Genomic DNA, 21117 nt, shown 5'->3' on the forward strand with positions numbered 1-21117 from the left:
TATGAGCCATAGGACAGCTATAGCTCCCCCTGATGACCTTAAAAAGTTTACAACCCCCCATAAATGTAAAGTCCACCGCTCTCCTGTGATCATAGGACACCTATGGCTCCCCCGATAACCTTCAGATGTCTACAATGGTCCCATAGCTCCCCGCAATAACCTTAAGACAGCTATGGATCCCCCAAAATAACCATCAGATGTCTACAGCCCCCCATAAATGTAGGGGTCCCCCACTCTCCTGTGATCATAAAACAATTACAGCTCTCCCCCCCTAATAACCTTCATAGGTCTACAGTCCCCCCCATAAATGTAGGGGTCCCAAAGTTTCCCCAATAACCTTCAGACAGCTATGGATCCCCAAATAACCTCCAGAAGTCTACAATACACCCCGGGCCCAAACGTAGGGGGTATCATAGCTCCCACGCAAGAACCTTTAGACAGCTATGGATCCCCAAATAGCCATCAGATGTCTACAGCCCCCCATAAATGTAGGGGTCCCCCGCTCTCCTGTGATCAGAGGACAACTATTATGGCTCCTGTTAACCTTCAATTATCTATAGCTACCTCCGATAACCTTAGGATGACGACAAACCCCCACCCATAAATGTTGGGGTCCCCCGCTCTCCTGTTATAGGTTCCCCCAGTAACCTTCAGATATCTACAGTCCCTCCATAACTGTAGTGGTCTCCCCGCTCTTCTGCGTTCTTAGGACACCTACGGCCCCCCCCCCCCCAATAACCTTCAGATTTCTACAATCCCCCCCATAAATGTAGGGGCCCCATAGTTCCCCCAATAACCTTCAACTATGAATCCCCCAAATAACCTTCAGACATCTACAATACCCCCCCCCCAAAATATAGGGGTACCATAGCTCCCTGCAATAACCTTCAGACAGCCATGGATCCCCCAAATAACTATCAGATGTCTAAAGCCCCCCCATAAATGTAGGGGTCCCCCCACTCTCCTGTGATCATAGAACACCTACAGCTCCCCCAATAACCTTCAGATGTCTACAGTCCCCCCCATAAATGTAGGGGTCCCATATCCCCCCCCCCCCCAATAACCTCCAGATGTCTACAATCCCCCCCATAAATGTAGGGGCCCCATAGTTCCCCCAATAACCTTCAGACAACTATGGATCCCCCAAATAACCTTCAGACATCTACAATCCCCCCCCCCCCCAAACATAGGGGTATCATAGCTTCCTGCAATATCTTTCAGACAGCTATGGATCCCCCCCAAATAACTATCAGATTTCTACAGCCACCCCATAAATGTAGGGGTCCCCCACTCTCCTGTGATCATAGGACACCTACAGCTCCCCCAATAACCTTCAGATGTCTACAGTCCCCCCCCCCATAAATGTAGGGGTCCCATATCCCCCCTCCCATAACCTTCAGACAGCTATGGATACCCCAAAATAACTATCAGATGTTTACAGCCCCCCTCTTAATTGTAGGGGTCCCATATTTCCCCGCCCCATAACCTTCAGACAGCTATGGATACCCCAAAATAACTATCAGATGTCTACAGCCCCCCCCCCCTTATAAAAGTAGGGGTCCTGCTCTCCTGTGATCATGGGACAACTGTGGCTCCCCGTCAACCTTCAATTATCTATAGCTACCTCCGATAACCTTAAGATAACACCCCCCCCCCCAGAAATGTAGGGGTCCCCCGCTCTCCTGTTATAGGACACCTACAGCTCCCCCCCCCCCCAATAACCTTCATATGTCTACAGTCCCCCCCATAAATGTAGGGGTCCCAAAGTTTCCCCAATAACCTTCAGATGTCTACAGTCCCCCCCATAAATGTAGGGGTCCCAAAGTTTCCCCAATAACCTTCAGATGTCTACAGTCCCCCCCATAAATGTAGGGGTCCCATATCCTTTAGATAGCTATGGATACCCCAAAATAACTATCAGATGTCTACAGCCCCCCCATAAATGTAGGGGTCCTGCTCTCCTGTGATCATGGGACAACTGTGGCTCCCCCGTCAACCTTCAATTATCTATGGCTACCTCCGATAACCTTAAGATAACACCCCCCCCAGAAATGTAGGGGTCTCCCACTCTCCTGTTATAGGACACCTACAGCTACCCCAGTAACCTTCAGATGTCTACAGTCCCCCCATAAACATAGGGGTCCCATAGGGCCCCCCTCCCCACCCAATAACCTTCAGACAGCTATGGATCCCCCAAATATCCTTCAGATGTCTACAGACCCCCGGTAACTGTGGGGGTCCCCCGCTCTCATGTGAGCCATAGACCATTATATATATATATATATATATATATATATATATATCCCCCTGAAAACCTTCAGACATCTATGGTTCCCCCCAATCACCTTCAGATGTCTTTAGTACCCCCATAAATGTGGGGGTCCCCGCTCCCCTATGACCCCTCCCCCAGCTCAGTGTGTCCAGTCCTCAGTGCTCGTACACTCCATGATCTGTCACAGAGCTGTCAGTGTCACACACACACCCCCTCCTCCTCCCCTCCCCCCGTACCTGAAGTAGTAGACATCGCTCTTGCCGGCACTCAGGCCGGACTTCCTGATGACCTCCTCCTTCTTCCAGCCCGGTGGTAGAGCCGGGCACTCCATCCTCCTCTTCTCCATACAGCAGCGCTCAGCACTGTGTCTTCCTACACCACCAGCATGTCCCGCTCCCACCGGCACAGCGCCCCCTAGCAACGCCGTACCCTTCCGCGCCCCGAGCTCCCGGCGGAGGGATACGCGCCGATAGAAACACAGCCAGTGACAGCCGGTGATGCGGTCGGCTGGTGACGTAATACAGCAAAAAAGTACGTCACGGTGGGCGGGGTTCCAGGCGGTCAGAGCGCTCCACCAGCTGGGCTGGCTGGAGACTTCAACTTCCGGGTGGGCAACTGCAGTCAAGCCAGCCGCGGCTTCAAAATGCCAGCCGCCCTGATACAAGCCTATTACGATATGTACGGTAATGACAGAACACACATCGCACATGGAGACCCCGCCCCGAGGCAGTGGCTTTGCAATGGGGTGGGGTGCGAGGCGCCCCCGAATCCCCTTCTCTGGTCGCGGCTCTGATCAATCTCTACGGCTCTCTGTGTTCTGGAAGGGGGGGTCTGTACTTTAGGGGGGTCTGTACACTGTAGTGGATAGTCTGCACTTTAGCGGGGGTCTGTACTGTAGTGGGGGGGGGTCTGTACTTTAGTGGGGGGTCTGTACTGTAGTGGGGGGGGGTCTGTACTTTAGTGGGGGGTCTGTACTGTGGTGGGTAGTCTGCACTTTATTGGGGGTCTTTGGGTGATGACGAATGAAAAAATGGAGGATGCCATCCAGGCCCCTGGGGACCACCGGGCCCCTTACAGGTCGCAGGGGCTTTGGGTGCTGATGAACAAAATAAATAAATAGGGGATGTCATCCGGGCCCCTTACAGGTCGGGGGGGGGGTCTTTGGGGGCTGACAGTCAAAAAAAACAAATGGGGGATGCCATCCGGGCCCCTGGAAACCACCGGGCCCCTTACAGGTCGGGGGGGGCAATTGGCAGTGGATTGCTTTTCAGAGGGGCAGCAAGGGCTACCATCCATGTGAACGAGCCCCAGTGCTTAAATCCAGCAACAAATTGATTAATTACATTGTAAGAAATGCAACAATTGTTATAATGTAGTCACTGGGCTTCAAAGGTAGGGTTGCCACCTGTCCGGGTTTCGACACATGTGCCCGGGTTTCCACACATTCAAGGTTAAGGAAGCATCTATGTGATAGAGCAGGGGTCTCCAAACTTTCTAAACAAAGGGCCAGAAGACAACTGTTGCTGGAGTGAAGGATTCAAAGACAGAATAAAATAAAATCAGTAGCCGCCACTTCTCAGAGAGCAGCATTAGAGCGCAGGAGTCGCCCATTAAAGCCTCGTACACGCGCTTCGATTTTCGGACGACCGAACGTCTGTTTTTCTGTGGCATGCGAGTCTCATGTCGAAACTGAAGAGGTTACTCACAATACGAACATTTTCATACGGCAGAATACAACTTCAGAAGTGACGTAACGTGTTGAATAGTTTTGTATTGCTTTTACGATTTTTTTTGTAGGAAAACCGTTCTAATTAACCGAAAATCGGACGTGGAATTCACATCCGACAACATTTTTATAGTCTGCACATTAGGGCCCGGATTCAGAAAGGAGATACGACGGCGTGTCTCCGGATACGCCGTCGTATCTCTGAGTGTGCGGGGTCGTATCTATGCGCCTGATTCATAGAATCATAGATTTCCCTAAGATCCGACCGGCGTAAGTGTCTTACACCGTCGTATCTAAAGGCTGCATATTTACGCTGGCCGCTAGGTGGCGCTTCCCTATATTTACGCAAGGAATATGCAAATTAGGTAGATACGCTGATTCAGAAAAGTACGTCCGCCCGGCGCTTTTTTTTACGTCGTTTACGTTATGCTTTTTCCGGCGTAAAGTTACCCCTGCTATATAAGGCGTATCCTATGTTAAGTATGGATGTCGTTCCCGCGTCGAATTTTGAAAATTTTAAGTCGTTTGCGTAAGTCGTTCGCAAATAGGGCTGTAAGTAAGTTACGTTCACGTCAAAAGCATTGACGATTTGGAGCATGCGCACTGGGATTCTTTCACGAACGGCGCATGCGCCGTTCGTAAAAAACGTGGGGTCACACTAAATTTAGTTAAAACACGCCCACATCATCCACATTTGAATTAGGCAGGCCTACGCCGACCACATACGCTACGCCGCCGTAACTTAGGGTGCAAGTTCTTTATGAATACGGAACTTGCGTCCTAAGTTACGGCGGCGTAACGTATCTGAGATACGTTACGCCCGCAGAAAATTACGCCGGGCTATCTTAATCTAGTCCTAGAGCTGCACGATTCTGGCCAAAATGAGAATCACTATTTATTTGCCTAGAATAAAGATCACGATTCTCGTGGTGTAAAATCTTTCACGTTATACAAAAAAAAATTTGGGCTATCTTTACTGGTTCGTTTTTTTTTTTTTATTATTCTTAAAAGTAATTTTTTCACGAAAAAAATGAATTTTAAAGACCACTGCGCAAATACAGTGTGACATACAATATTGCAACAACCACCATTTTATTCTCTAGGGTCTCTACAAAATATATATATATATCAATTGAGTCCTCCTTCACTTACCTCATCCTTCCATTTTGCTTTTTAATGTCCTTATTTCTTCTGAGAAATCCTCACTTCCTGTTCTTCTGTCTGTAACTCCACACAGTAATGTGAGGCTTTCTCCCTGGTGTGGAGTGTCGTGCTCGCCCCTCCCTTGGACTACAGGAGAGTCAGGACGCCCACTAACACACAGCTCCTTTCTCTATCTGCAACGTAGAGAGCGTCCTGACTCTCCCGTAGTCCAAGGGAGGGGCGAGCACGACACTCTGCTGGAATCCATCCCAGGGGAGATATATCACCATAGGATCTATCCGCTGAAACCCATTCGCTGGGATTTTTCAGCGGATGGATTCTATCGTGTGTATGGGGCCTCAAAGGGTTTGTAAAGGAATTTTTTTTTTATCTTAATAGCTTCCTTTACCTTAATGCAGTGCTGTTTTCATGTCCTCATTGTTAATTTTTGCTCTCAAGTTGCTGTAATTCCTCTCTGATCTCCACACTTCCTGATTGTCTGTTTCCTGATGACCACAGTACTGGGAGCTTTCTCTCTGTGGTCACTAATCAAGGAGGTGTGAATACTGTGTGTCTAAAACCCCACAGAACCAATCAGTTTTGTTTTCCAAACCATCACTGCCCTGTATTGGCTCTGTGGCTCTGTACAGCAGAGGCAGGAAACAACATGCAAAAACGAAACTAGAAAGTACATTATATGATTGATTTTTATCTATTTTTAATCGTTTTTAAAAGGAATCAGTTAACTATTATGTCTCTATACCCTGTAAATAATTTTTTATTTACAACTCCTTTAAGACTGCTGTGTAAGGCTGCATTCACACCTGAGCGACAGCCGCGTTCGGCGTACGCAGCGTATTTTGCCGCGAGTGTTAAACTTTCATTTTTTTTTTTTTTTAACTCTTCCCATTGCTGTCAATGGGCAAACGCCAATGTCGCCTGAAAAAAGGGTCCGGGACTTTTTTTCAGGCGACAGGCGTTCGGCGTCTATGAGATGTGAACCAGAAGCGGCAGAAGCGTCCGGCGTCGGGCGTTTTGTCGCTCAGGTGTGAATGCAGCCTTACAGTAATATGCGCGTTACTGCACTACGTTACAAGCGCTGCTGCATTGTGTCGCCATTCATTTTGAAAGGTACCCCCAAAACACTAGGTCTAGAGCAACGCACACATCTTCGCATTACAAATTTTGTAATACAGTGGAACCTCGGATTGCGAGTAACGCGGTTACCGAGCGTTTCACAATACGAGCAATAATTTTTTTCTTAACCCCTTCCTGCCCAGACCAATTTTTAGTTTTCAGCGCTGTTGCACTTTGAATGGCAATTGCGTGCTCATGCAACACTGTACCAAAACGAAATCTTTATGTTTTTTTCCCCCCACAAATAGAGCTTTCGTTTGGTGGTATTTGATCATCTCTGCGGTTTTTATTTTTTGCGCTATAAACAAAAGAAGAGCGACAATTTAAAAAAAAAACACAATATTTTTTACTTTTTTATTTAATAAATATCACAATTAAAAAAAAAAAAAAACATATTTTTTCCTCAGTTTAGGCCGATACGTATTCTTCTACATGTTTTTGGTAAAAAAAAAAAATCGCAATAATCGTATATTGATTGGTTTGCGCAAAAGTTATAGCGTTTACAAAATAGGTGATAGATTTATGGCATTTTTATTTTATACATTTTTTTACTAGTAATGGCGGCGATTTGCGATTTTTTACTGTGACTGTGACATTGCGGCGAACACATCGGACACTTTTGACACGTTTTTGGGACCATTCACATTTATACAGCGATTAATGCTATAAATATGCATTTATTACTGTGTAAATGTGACTGGCAGGGAAGGGGTTAACCACTAGGGGGCGCTGAAGGGGTTACTATGTTCCCTAAAGTGTGTTCTAACTGTAGGGGGGAGGGGACTCTCAAGGGGAGGAGACCGATGTGTGTTCCTCTGTACTGGGAATACACATTGGTCTCCTCACCGCTGACAGGAGGTAGATCTGTGTGTTTACACACACAGATCCACACTCCTGCTGTGATTACCGGCAATCGCGGGCGCCCTAGATCGCCGGGAACACAGGACGTCATATGACGTCCACCTGGATCGGCGAGGGGTTAAATCCTGACTTGCTTTGCGAGTGTTGTCTCACAAAACGAGCAGGATTCAAGCCTCTGCGGTGTGCAGTACCGCATTTGGCCAGAGGTGCGGGGGTGCCGGAGCCGTTTGGAAACACTCAGAAATACTCTGTTCCCGAGCCTTTCCGGGTTTTCCGAGGGCAGCCGAATGATCTCTGAGTATTTCCGAACCTCTCTGACGCCCCCCTGCCTCTGGTCACATGCGGTATTGCATGCCATAGAAGTCAATGCAGAACAAATTATCTTTGTTTCCATTGACTTCTATGGGGAAACTCGCTTTGATATGCGAGTGCTTTGGATTACAAGCATTCTTCTGGAACGGATTATGCTCCTAATCCAAGGTTCCACTGTACTTTCCTTTTCTGGGATATTTTGGTGCATTGGCAACAATGCAACACTTGTTAATGTGACATAATGATTTATTGCGCTGCAAAATGAAAACGGCCCCATAAACTCATTATTTTAAATAGGAGGAAAGGAGTGGAGCATTCAAAAGGAAACACCTGGAGATCGGATTTAAACATTTTAAGCTTTATTTATACAAATCAGAAAGCGTTGAAGTCATCTTAGCTCATCATTACTACTTAGAGAATGTTGGTGTCCCATGGATCTCCGGGTTATGAAAGCCTCTTTCTTCCAGACCTCCAAGATGAGTAGAGGGACACCTCTTCCCACACCCGCTGATCACACGGACCATGACAGAGCGCCACCATCATCAACTCCTGTTCCTTTATAACCAAAGCCGTAATCTGAAAGAAGAATGAAGGGTTTAGTACAGTGGTCTCCAAACTGCGGCCCAGGGGCCAGATGCGGCCCTTTGCTTGATTTTATCCGGCCCTTGGGGTGCTTTTTTATTCATTGGCACCAATGATGGGGCAGAATTCCTCCCAATGATGGGACAGAATTCCTCCCAATGACACCAATGATGGGGCAGTATTCCTCCCAATGATGGGGCAGGTTACCTCCCAATGACACCAATGATGAGGCAGTATTTCTCCCAATGACCCCCTATGATGGGGCAGAATTCCTCTCAATGGCACCAATGATGGAGCAAAATCCTCCCAATGATAGGGCAGAATTCCTCCCAATGACACCAATGATGGGGCAGAATTCCTCCCAATGACACCAATGATGGGGCAGAATTCCTCCCAATGACACCAATGATGGGGCAGAATTCCTCCCAATGACACCAATGATGGGGCAGAATTCCTCCCAATGACACCAATGATGGGGCAGTATTCCTTCCAATGATGGGGCAGATTTCCTCCCAATGATGGGGCAGAATTCCTCCCAATGACACCAATGATGGGGCAGAATTCCTCCCAGTGATGGGGCAGAATTCCTCCCAATGATGGGGCAAAATCCTCCCAATGACATCAATGATGGGGCAGAATTCCTCCCAATGACAACAATGATAGGGCAGAATTCCTCCCAATGACACCAATGATGGGGCAGTATTCCTTCCAATGATGGGGCAGAATTCCTCCCAATGGCACCAATGATGGGGCAGATTTCCTCCCAATGATGGGGCAGAATTCCTCCCAATGATGGCGCAGAATTCCTCCCAATGACAACAATGATAGGGCAGAAGTCCACCCAATGATGGGGCAGAATTCCTCCCAATGACAACAATGATAGGGCAGGAGTCCACCCAATGATGGGGCAGAATTCCTCCCAGTGATGGGGCAGAATTTCTCCCAATGACACCAATGATGGGGAATTTTGTACTCCTGATAGCCACAGTCCGGCCCCCTTAAAGTCTGAAGGACAGTAATCCGGCCCTTTGTTTAGAAAGTTTGGAGACCCCTGGAACTCAGCGGTGTTAAACCCAAAAATTTATTATAATGCAATCATTATGTGTGGTGGCTGCATTTGTTTTCTTTTCTTTAGCTTTTCTCACCTCCTCCTTCACCTGGTGATCTGGTCGGTAACACACCAGTGTTTTTTGTTGACATAAGTATTTTCGTCAACGAAAATAAAATTAGAATTGGGTCAATTGACAAAAACTATCACGAAAAATCAATTTCAATTTTAGCAGTGTTATTTTTGTCGGTGAAATTTTTTTTGACGACAAACTGAAAACCCACAACAGTAAAATCAGTCTGGATATGCAGTAAGGCATGCTTGTTATACTCACTGTGGAACCTAAGGGGTTAATCCTCCGCATTGTGTAAAAAGGCTGTTTGTTCTTGTGTGCACAAATCCTCCCCTTCTTCCCCAGTCCCCAATACATCTCCTGATAGTACGGAGGCTATGGGACAGGCTGCACATGCTCAGTTTCGTGTGTATTGCTAAAGTGTTTTTTTTTTTTTTTTGGGAAAGTGCATGTGATCAGCACAGGGCCAATTGGCACTGTCCAGACAGAGGGTCAGGGGTCCTGAGTAGTGTTGAGCGGAATACGCCATATTCGATTTCGCGATATATCACGAATATATAGCCGAATATTCGAGAAATATTCGCTAAAATCGAATATTCGTGATATTTTATCCAAATGAAATTTTTGCGAAATTTCGCTAATGTGAAAATAATTGCGAAATTTCGACAAGTGCGGTAGGAGAACTCTGATTGGCTCATGCTGAAATCGAATATTCGTGATATATTATCGAAATTTCGCAAATGCGAATGGCGAAATTGATTGCGGAATTTCGACAACTGTGGTAGGAGAACTCTCCCCCTTACTCCCTCCCCCCCTTATCACACATTCCAGCTCTGCCGAGTCAGTGCTCTGCTAATAAACAAAATCATCAAACCTTTCTCTTTCCTATTCAGTTCCACACATTACACTCATTGGGCCAGATTCACAGATATCTGCGGCGGCGTAACGTATCCCCTTTACGTTTCAGCGCAAGTGCCTGATTCACCAAGCACTTGCGTGTAAACTTACGGCGGTGTAACGTAAAGCCGTCCGGCGCAAGCCCGCCTAATTCAAATGGGGCGTGTACCATTTAAATTAGGCACGTTCCCGCGCCGAAACGCTCTGCGCATGCTCCGTGTGAAAATTTCCCGACGTGCTTTGCTGGAAAATACGGCGCCCCGACGTATTTTTTGAACGCCGACGTACGTTACGTCGTTTCGTATTCCCGGACGTCTTACGCAAAATAAAAAAAAAATTGAAATTCGACACGGGAACGACGGCCATACTTTAACATGGCTGGTCTAAATATAAGCCATGAAAAAGCAGGCCTAAGTTTGCGACGGGAAAAACCGACTAGCGACGACGTAAGAGATTGCGACGAACGCACGTATCTTCGTGGATCGCCGTAATCAGCTAATTTGCATACCCGACGCTGGAAAACAACGCAAACTCCACCCAGCGGCCGCCCGAAAATTACACCTAGGATCCGAAGGCGTACGCCTGTCGGATCTTAGCCAAAAGCCGTTGTATCTCTTTTGTGAATTACAAATAAAGTTACGACGCGGGAAATCTGAAAATACGCCGGAGTATCAGTAGATACTCCGGCGTATTTCCTCTGTGAATCTGGCCCATTCTACTATCTCTTTGGCCCCCTCTGCATGCCTTTTCAGCAGCATAATTAAATCCCCAGCCTATAATAATACCACATTAAAGCAGAAATAGAGCGACACTTTTGAAAAAAAAAGCAATATTTTTTACTTTTTGCTATAATAAATATCGCCCAAAAATATATTAAAAAATATTTTTTTCCTCAGTTTAGGCCGATACGTATTCTTCTACCTATTTTTGGTAAAAAAAAAACGCAATAAGCGTATATTGATTGGTTTGCGCAAAAGTTATACGGCCAGATTCTCAGAGACTTACGTCGGCGTATCAGTAGATACGCCGTCGTAAGTCCGAATCTGCGCCGTCGTAAATTTAAGCGTATTCTGGAAACCACATACGCTTAAATTAGGCTAAGATACGAGCGGCGTAAGTCTCCTACGCCGTCGTACCTTAGGGTGCATATGTACACTGGCTGCTAGGTGGCGCTTCCGTTGAGTTCGGCGTAGAATATGCAAATGACTAGATACGCCGATTCACGAACGTACGTGCGCCCGTCGCAATTAGTTACGCCGGCGTAAAGATAAAGCTGGTCTCTAGGTGGCGCATCCCATGCAAAGTATGGACGTTGGAACAAGCGGATCTTTTTACGTCATTTGCGTAAGTCGTACGCGAATAGGGCTGTGCGTAAATTACGTTCACGTCACAGGCATTGAGCCGACGTATCTTTGGGCGTAAATATGACGTGATACTGAGCATGCGCGCGCATGCGCCGTTTGTTTGGCCATGCATCTACATGGGGTCAAGCCTCATTTAAATACAACACGCCCCCTACAGCCTACTTTGAATTACACGCGCTTACGCCGGCCCATTTACGCTACGCCGCTGTAACTTAGGAGGCAAGTGCTTTGTGAATACAGCACTTGCCTCTCTAAGTTGCGGCGGCGTAGCGTAAATACGGTATGCTACGCCCGCGCAATGTAGATCGGCCGTACGTGAATCTAGGCCATAGCGTCTCCAAAATAGGGGATAGATTTATGGCATTTTTATTTTTATTTTTTTAATAGTAATGGCGGCGAACGGCAAATTTTTCATCGTGGCTGCGACATTATGGCGGACACATCGGACACTTTTGATGCTATTTTGAGACCACTGTCATTTATACAGCGATCAGTGCTATAAAAATGCACTGATTACGGTGTAAATGACACTGGCATGGAAGGGGTTAACCACTAGGGGATGAGGAAGGGGTTAAGTGTGTCCTAGGGAGTGATTCTAACTGGGGGGCTGGGCTCCAAGTGACACGACACTGATCACTGCTCCAGATGACAGGGAGCAGAAGATCACTGTCCTGTCACCAGGCAGAACAGGGAAACTACTTGTTTACAAAGGCATCTCCCGGTTCTGCAGCTCCGTGACACGATCGCGGGACACCGGCGGACATCAAATCCGTGGCTCCCGCGGGCACGGTCACGGAGCTTGCGCGTGCACGGCAGCGAATTTAAAGGGACCACGGATGTATTCCCCTGTAGGGTTTACAAGACTGGAATCGCAGTATTAGCTGGATTCACGTAGATGTGCCTAACTTTAGGCGGGCGTAGCGTATCTCATATACGATACGCCGCCGTAAGTTAGTGAGGCAAGTGCTGTATTCACAAAGCACTTGCGTCCTAAGTTACGGCGGCGTAGCGTAAATGTGCCGGCGTAAGTGCGCCTAATTGAAATTGTGAAGAGGTGGGCGTGTTTTATGTAAATAAAGCATGACCCCACGTAAATTACGTTTTTAACCACTTAAGCCCCGGACCAATATGCAGCCTAAAGACCCAAGGTGTTTTTACAGTTCGGGACTGCGTCGCTTTAACAGACAATTGCGCGGTCGTGCGACGTGGCTCCCAAACAAAATTGGCGTCCTTTTTTCCCCACAAATAGAGCTTTCCTTTGGTGGTATTTGATCACATCTGCGGTTTTTAGTTTTTGCGCTATAAACAAAAATAGAGCGACAATTTTGAAAAAAAAGCAATATTTTTTACTTTTTGCTGTAATAAATATCCCCCAAAAACATATATAAAAACATTTTTTTTCCTCAGTTTAGGCCGATACGTATTCTTCTACCTATTTTTAGTAAAAAAAATCGCAATAAGCGTTTATCGATTGGTTTGCGCAAAATTTATAGTGTTTACAAAATAGGGGATAGTTTTATTGCATTTTTATTTTTTATTTTTTTTTACTACTAATGGCGGCGATCAGCAATTTTTTTCGTGACTGCGACATTATGGCGGACACTTCGGACAATTTTGACACATTTTTGGGACCATTGTCATTTTCACAGCAAAAAATGCATTTAAATTGCATTCTTTATTGTGAAAATGACAGTTGCAGTTTGGGAGTTAACCACAGGTGGCGCTGTAGGAGTTAGGGTGCACCTAGTATGTGTTTACAACTGTTTGGGGGTGTGGCTGTAGGAATGACGTCATCGATCGTGTCTTCCCTATAAAGGGAATGACGCGATCGATGCGCCGCCATAGTGAAGGACGGGGAAGCCGTGTTTACACACGGCTCTCCTCGTTCTTCAGCTCCGGGGAGCGATCGCGACGGAGCGGCTATAAACAAATAGCCGCGCCGTGGTCCCGGATCGCTCCCCGAGCGGACCCGACCTCCGCATGTAGCGGGGGGGGTCCCGATCGGACCCCCCACCCGCTAATAGGCGAGGACGTACCTATACGCCCATGTGCCTGTACGTGCCATATTGTGGACATATATGTACATGGGGTGGTCCTTAAGTGGTTAACGAACGGCGCATGCGCCGTCCGTGGACGTAATCCAGTGCGCATGCTCTAAATTACGCCGCAAAGACTCATTGCTTTCGACGTGTACGTAAATTACGGCCAGCCCCATTCACGGACGACTTACGCAAACGACGTAAAAAATGTAAAATTCAACGCGGTTCCGACGTCCATACTTAACATTAGCTGCGCCATCTTTTTGGTGGATTATCTTTACGCCTGAAAACGCCTTACGTAAACGGCGTATCTTTACTGCGACGGGCAAGCGTACGTTCGTGAATAGGCGTATCTCGCTGATTTACGCATTCTAGGCGTAAATCAGCGTACACGCCCCTAGCGGCCAGCGTAAACAGACAGCTAAGATACGACGGCGCCGGCGGTTGTATCTTAGCTACATTTAAGCGTATCTCAATTTGAGAATACACTTAAATATACGACGGCGCAGATTCGGAGTTACGACGGCGTATCTACTGATACGCCATCGTATCTCTACGTGAATCTGGCTATATAAATTCTTGTATTAAATGAACAGAGTGCAGCTCTATCTGTATCACGGATGGATAGAATGCCGACTCGCAACCCCCCATTGATTGCATCCAGCAAAGTGTGAAGGAACGCAGAGTGCAGGAAAGCAGGGATTAGGAGATCCCCCGAGACTCCTGCTTATGGATGCAGGACATTCCCGAGAGTTCTGACCGTCTTGGTGGATGTATTAGCTCAGCTTTCATCCCAGCAACGGCCGTTCACGGCTTCTCCTTCCGGCCAAACAGGAAGTGGGTCCTAGCAGGGCCGTCTTTAATATGGTTTGGGCCCAGGGCAAACATTTTTTTTGGGCCCCCCTCCAGCTTATTTTGGGCCTGGCTGGTTCACATGTATGTTTTGGCGGTCCTCATTTGTGCAGGTACAGCAGACCATTGATTTGAATGGGCTGCCATGCCTTTGTTTCCTGCAGAAGGTGCATTCAGCATTTTAAAAATACAGTTGCCTTGAAATCCATTCTGCTTTTGCACCATGCTACTTACCTGCAGTTCTTGCACCATGCTACTTACCTGCAGTTCTTGCACACACAAACGCACTGTGTTTTTAAAAGCGTGACCTAAACGTCTAAAAATGCAGCAAGTTTGACAGTGCGGGAACTGCAGATAAGTCACAGCAGATAGCAGAATGAACAGACATTGCTGTATTTCAGTGCTTAATGGGCATAGGCGTGCCGTGTGCGCAGCCTATTACATGAGGCATGCGCTTTTCTTTGCAGGAAACGCAGGCATGGCGGCCCATTCAAATGAATGGGCTGCTATGCCTGCGCAAATGTGGGCCGCCAAAACACATACATGTGAACCAGCCAGGCCCAAAATAAGCCCATCAAGCAGTTAAATACAGACAGTAATGCCATGTGCTCTGAGGCCTTACTCAGCCTGGACTGCAGGTCTGGTCTGTGATTTAAAGAGTTCCTCTATTTTACACATGGCATGGCATGGGGTCCCATGGTGCTAAAGCAGAATGGACAGACGGTGCTGTGACCCCATGCCATGCCATGTGTAAAATAGAGGAACTTTTTAAAACACTGACCAGACCTGCAGTGAATCATCAAATATTATAAAGACTTTGGGCACACTCTACAGAAAACTTCTATTTACAATATAGATTAGCAAACAGTGACATACCTTGAGGAGCAGGACATGAAGAAGTCAGCCTCGGGAAGAGCAAACTGGGGATGTTATAAAATCACATTCTAATTCACTTTTATATACAAGCAGCACCCAGTGGCAGGAAGGGAGAAGTGCACATCTAAAGGGAAGCCAGGGGTGCTGTACATTTTAAAACACTGGGAAGGGAAGCAGTACTGTCACTGGCTGCGTGCCGCTGATGATTTTCAGCCTGATTTGTGGGCAGCACAGGGGCTTAACGGGCAGCAGGGCCGCCATCAGGAATTATGGGGCCACTTACACAGCTTCAGGCATGGGCTCGATGGAGCAGAGAACCGGGATGGGGGGGTGCTGCAGCCTGGAATTGAGAAGCAGGGGGGCTGCCGCAAATTTAGAAGCAGGGGGTCCTTTACAAAAAAAGAAAGAAAGAAAGAAAAATATATATAAAAAAAGGGGTGTAGCCATCCGGGGCCCTGGGGACCTCTGGGCCCTTTAATAAAAAGAAAAAAAGAAATAAAAAATATATATATAAAATATATTTTAAAAAGGGGGTTGCCATCCGGGACCTCTGGGCCCTTTAATAAAAAGTAAAAAAAATATATATAAAAAATAAACATTTATAAAAAAAAGGGGGGGGTTGCCATCCAGGGCCCTGGGGACCTCTGGGCCCTTTAATAAAAAATAAAAATATATAAACAAAAATAAAAAAAATAAACATTTATAAAAAAAAATAAAAAAGGGTGTTTGCCACATGGGGCCCTGGGGACCTCTGAGCCCTTTAATAAAAAAAATATATATATAAAAAAAAAGAAATAAAATAATAATAAAAAAAAGGGGGGGTTGCCATCCAGGGCGCTGGGGACCTTTAATAAAAAATAAAAATATATTTAAAAAAAAGTTTTTATTTAAAAATAAATAAAAAAGGGGGGTTGCCATCATTTTTTTTTTCAAAGGGGGTTGCTTTGGGCACCCAACAGTGACAGGGCCCCGGGCAGCTTCCCCATTTGCCCTGCGGTAAAGACGGCCCTGGGTCCTAGGACTCCAGGCCAATTGAGTATCAGAACCCGCTTCCTGATTGGCAGAGAATCAGGAAGTTAATATTGAATATTAATTTGTTATTGTCACACAACTGGGTGTTCTTAGCCCTGAGTCCACCCTTTTTTTGAAGCCAATAAGAGCCTAAAAAAAAAACATTGAAATCAATGCGTCTGGCGCCCTGCATGTAGATTAGAGGCTGGATACATGGATTACGGGGGCCGCCACTGGTCAGAAGTATTGGGACTGTATTGGGTCTTTACACGCACCTGAACTTTAATAGCGTCAAATGCCGCGTACACACAATTGGAATATGCAATTCCGACGTGCAAAAAACACGATTGCTCAGAATCAAGCAGAAGAGCTGAACTGCCTATTGAGCTTCATTGCAGTCTTGACAGTCGGAATTTCCGACAAGATTTGTGTAACCGTGTGTATGCAAGACAAGTTTGAGCCAACATTCCGTCAGAAAAAATCCACGGTTTTCTTGTCGGAATTTCCGATCGTGTGTATTAGTCTGTAGGGTCCAATATTGAGGTGGCCCACCCTTTGCAGGTATAACAGCTTCAACTCTTCTGGGAAGGCTGGCCACAAGGTTTAGGAGTGTGTCTATGGGAATGTTTGACCATTCTTCCAGAAGTGCATTTGTGAGACCAGGCACTGATGTTGGACGAGAAGGCCTGGCTCACAGTCTCTGGTCTAATTCATCCCAAAGGTGTTCTATCAGGTTGAGGTCAGGACTCTGTGCAGGCCAGTCAAGTTCCTCCACCCCAAACTCACTCATCCATGTCTTTATGGACCTTGCTTTGTTCACTGGTGTGCAGTCATGTTGCAACTGGAAGGGGCTGTTCCTAAACTGTTTCCACAAAGTTGGGAGCAGGAAATTGTCCAAAATGTCTTGGTATGCTGACGCCTTAAGACAGGGGTGCCCAACCTTTTGAAGGCTGAGGGCCACTTAAGCAACTTAGGGCCAGATTCACAAAGGGGATAGGACGGCGTATCTCCTGATACGCCGTCGTATCTCTGTTTCTATCTATGCGACTGATTCATAGAATCAGTTACGCATAGATATCCCTAAGATTCGGCAGGTGTAATTGTTTTACACTATCGGATCTTAGGATGCAGTACCGCGGCCGCCGCTGGGGGGAGTTTGCGTCGTAAACCAGCGTCGGGTTTACAATTAGGAGTTACGGCGATCCACAACGGATTTTCGCGTTCGCTACGTCGCTGCTAGTCTAGTTTCCCGTCGCAAAGTTAGTCGTCGCTTTGGGTGCCCTAACTTTAGTCAGCAAACGTATTTCTGTCTAAAGTATGGCCGTCGTTCCCGCATCGAAATTTAAACATGAACGTTGTTTGCGTAAGCCGTCCGGGAATATGGAATTACACTACACGCGTCGCCGTTCGAAAAAATGACGTCACGGCACGCAAAGCACGACGGGAATTGCGCAACTGAGCATGCGCAGTAGGTCCGGCGCGGGAGCGCGCCTAATTTAAATGGCACACGCCCATTTGAATTGGCCTGCCTTGCGCCGGAGGCCGCCGGCGTAGTTTTCATCGCAAGTGCTTTGTGAATCAGGCACTTGCGATGAAAACTTGCGGCGGTGTAACGTATCTACGATACGTTACGCCGCCGCTCCCCTACGTGAATCTGGCCCCAAGTGACCAAACGCTAGTCACAATGAGCAGAGTGGGCAGATGACGGGTCTGTGTCCAGTCTGCATATGCAAAGCACACACAGACAGCCCAATGGGCCCTCTGATCCAATTAGATGGAAGTGGACGGATCCAATTCTGTTATTTTTTAGCAGATCGGATTGGAGGTAGGCAGGTGTACACCGACAAAACTCTGGGCCAGATTCAGATAGGAGATACGTCGTCGTATCTCTAAGGCCGGCCGTCGTATCTATGCGCCTGATTCATAGAATCAGGTTACGCATAGATATCCCTAAGATCTGCCAGGTGTAAGTGACTTACACCGTCGGATCTTAGGCTGCAATCTCACGCCGGCCGCTAGGTGGCGCTTCCGTGTCTTTTGAATATGCAAATGAGCATTTACGCCGATTCAGAAACGAACGAACGACCGCCCGGCGCTTTTTTTTTTACGTCGTTTGCGTTCGGCTTTTTCCGGCGGAAAGTTACCCCTGCTATAGCAGGGGTAAGTGCGGCGTATCCTATGTTAAGTATGGCCGTCGTTCCCGCGCCAAGTTTTGAATTTTTTACGTTGTTTGCGTAAGTCGTTCGCGAATACGGTCGGACGTAATTTATGTTAACGTCGAAACCAATGACGTCCTTGCGACGTCATTTGGAGCAATGCACGCTGGGAAAATTTCCGGATGGCGCATGCGCTGTTCGATCGGCGCGGGGACGTGCCTGATTTGAATAGTACACGCCCCCTAGCCGCGGAATTTGAATTCTGCCGGGGGATTTACGTTACGCCGCCGCAACTTTAGAGGCAAGTGCTTTCTGAATAAAGCACTTGCCTCAAAAAATAGCGGCGGCGTAACGTAAATCAGATAGGTTACGCGGATCTAAAGATCCGCTAACCTATCTGAATCTAGCCCTCTGTTTATATCTGCCGCTCCATTGAGGTGACTGGAGGGTCCGATTTAGTTGGACCGATCGTGTTATAGGGGCCTAAGGCTGCTTTCACACTGATGATCTGCGTTCTACCCACACCGTAGGTGCGGCGCAGTGTACCTGTGGTTTTCCCGCCGGTTAGCTGCTTAGACGTCTATTATATCCTGCAGGTGTGGTGCACTTTCTGAAAAGCCACTTTCTTCCTCTACCGCCGGCTTCATTCACAACACTGATGCTCTGGGATGGCAGGTCGGCAACCTGCAATTTGGGCTTGCCATCCCAGAGCAGGAGGTCGCGGGCCACGTCAGAGGGCTCCGCGGACCACATGTGGCCCCCGGGCTTTTGGTTGGGCACCCCTGCGTTAAGAGTTCCCTACACTGGAACTAAGGGGCCAAGCCTAACTCCTGAAAAACAACTCCACACCATAATCCCCCCTCCACCAAATGATTTGGACCAAGTTTTGGGTGGAGGAATGGGGCTGGCCAAACATGGGGCTGGTCAAACATTCCCATAGATACTCTCCTAAACCTTGTGGACGGCCTTCCCAGAAAAGTTGAAGCTGTTATAGCTGCAAAGGATGGGCCAACCCAATATTCAACCCTATGGACTAAGACTGGGATGCCAATAACCACTTGCCGACCGCGCGCAAAAACATTTACGTAGGCAGAATGGCTTCTGTAGTCTACAGAGGTGAACAGGGCACGGCTGATAACACTGTTTGAGATTTCACTGCAGCAGAGCACCATGTTATCTGCTCCCCACTGAAAGGTAGCTCACTGGATTTCGGGCAGGATTTATTATTTTATTTTTTTGCAACTTAAATCAAACATTTATAAGAAAATGTAGTGCAATAGTATATTTAATAGGCCAAAAGGGAGAAAATAAGAGAACTTCACTCTTATAGCCAGATTCAGAGAGAGTTAGGCCGGCGTATCAGTAGATACGCCGACCTAACTCGGAATCTGCGCCGTCCTAAGTTTAAGTGTATTCTCAAACTGAGATACACTTAAACCTATCTAAGATACGACGGCCTGCGCTGTCGTATCTTAGGGTGCAATTTTTCCTTTGGCCGCTAGGTGGCGCTTCAGTTGAGTTCGGCGTAGAATATGTAAATGCCTAGATACGCCGATTCACGAACGTATGTGCGCCCGTCGCAGTAAAGATACGCCGTTTACGTAAGGCATTTTCCGGCGTAAAGTTATTCCATCAAATATCTGGCCTAGTCAATGTTAAGTATGGCCGTCGTTCCCGCGTCAAAATTTTTAAATTTTACGTCGTTTGCGTAAGTCGTCCGTGAATAGGGCTGGACGTAATTTACGTTCACGTCGAAACCAATACGTCCTTGCGGCGTACTTTGGAGCAATGCACACTGGGATATGTACAGGGACGGCGCATGCGCCGTTCCTAAAAACCGTCATCGCGTCGGGTCACCCCCCATTAACATAAAACATGCCCCCTCATTTGAATTAGGCGCGCTTACGCCGGCCACATTTACGCTGCGCTGCCGTAAGTTAGGAGGCAATTACTTTGTGAATACAGTACTTGCCTCTCTGACTTAAGGCGACGTAGCGTAAATACGGTACGCTACGCCGCCTTAAAGATGCGCGCCCCTACCTGAATCTGGCTTTTAGGGATAACATAAACTTTACAGCGCTGGCACCACAGTCAGTTCAATAATATAGTAGAATTTGTATAGGTCACATTTAATTAGAGGTCATGGAGCAGCCTACAGGAGGAAATACCAGACAATAAATACCCTGAGAGACATACCAGCTACCGGCCCGGTGCCAAATGGCAGAACTGCTAGTCCGAGCTGGAACGTGATATTGTCCCTCCTACAGGGGCAGGGACTGAAGTGCATGGCTGCGTGTCCTCCAAATTGTCACAACTATGACATATGTCAGTGAAATACTTCATAAGTAGGTACCTAAAAATGGAATATCAAGTTAATAATATCTCCAATGCATACATCTCATAAATCTTGCTTTAAGGGGTATATACTGTGTATATACAGTTGTGCCCATAAGTTTACATACCCTGGCAGAATTTATGATTTCTTGGCCATTTTTCAGAGAATATGAATGATAACACAGAAACATTTTTCACTCATGGTTAGAGCCTATTCACACAGGTCTGACTTTGGATCCGACTTCAAGTCGCCCCGAGTCGCTTCAAGTAGCGCTGCATGAAGAAATCAATGTAAGTGAATGGAGCCGTCTTAATGCACATTACTGCAGTCGCTCCGACTTGAAGGTTCCTGTACTACTTCAATCTGACTTCTAGGCGACTTGTACCCATTGATTTCAATGGAAGTCGCCTCCAAGTCTGATCCCCGTTCATAG

At 47.0% G+C, this 21117-nt stretch overlaps 1 protein-coding gene and 1 long non-coding RNA gene across 2 annotated transcripts in view; both read right to left on the reverse strand.

Annotated features, from left to right (window-relative positions):
* The window catches only part of MBD2 (methyl-CpG binding domain protein 2), a 112160-nt gene extending 109415 nt beyond the window's left edge, over positions 1 to 2745 (reverse strand). The window contains exon 1 of the mRNA XM_040337131.1: positions 2509 to 2745. Coding sequence (XP_040193065.1) covers positions 2509 to 2618 — 110 coding nt within the window. The 5' untranslated portion in view covers positions 2619 to 2745. The remainder of the gene's footprint in view (positions 1 to 2508) is intronic.
* Positions 2746 to 7793: 5048 nt separating this feature from the next.
* Positions 7794 to 20801, reverse strand: LOC120924794. Its single transcript, XR_005746422.1, has 2 exons — positions 20546 to 20801; positions 7794 to 8027 (listed from the first exon to the last, which is right to left on the reverse strand). It is a non-coding gene; the product is annotated as an uncharacterized LOC120924794 (long non-coding RNA).
* Between the last annotated feature and the right edge of the window lie 316 nt (positions 20802 to 21117).

This window comes from Rana temporaria, chromosome 1 (genome assembly GCF_905171775.1).
Source record: "Rana temporaria chromosome 1, aRanTem1.1, whole genome shotgun sequence".
NCBI lineage: Eukaryota > Metazoa > Chordata > Amphibia > Anura > Ranidae > Rana > Rana temporaria.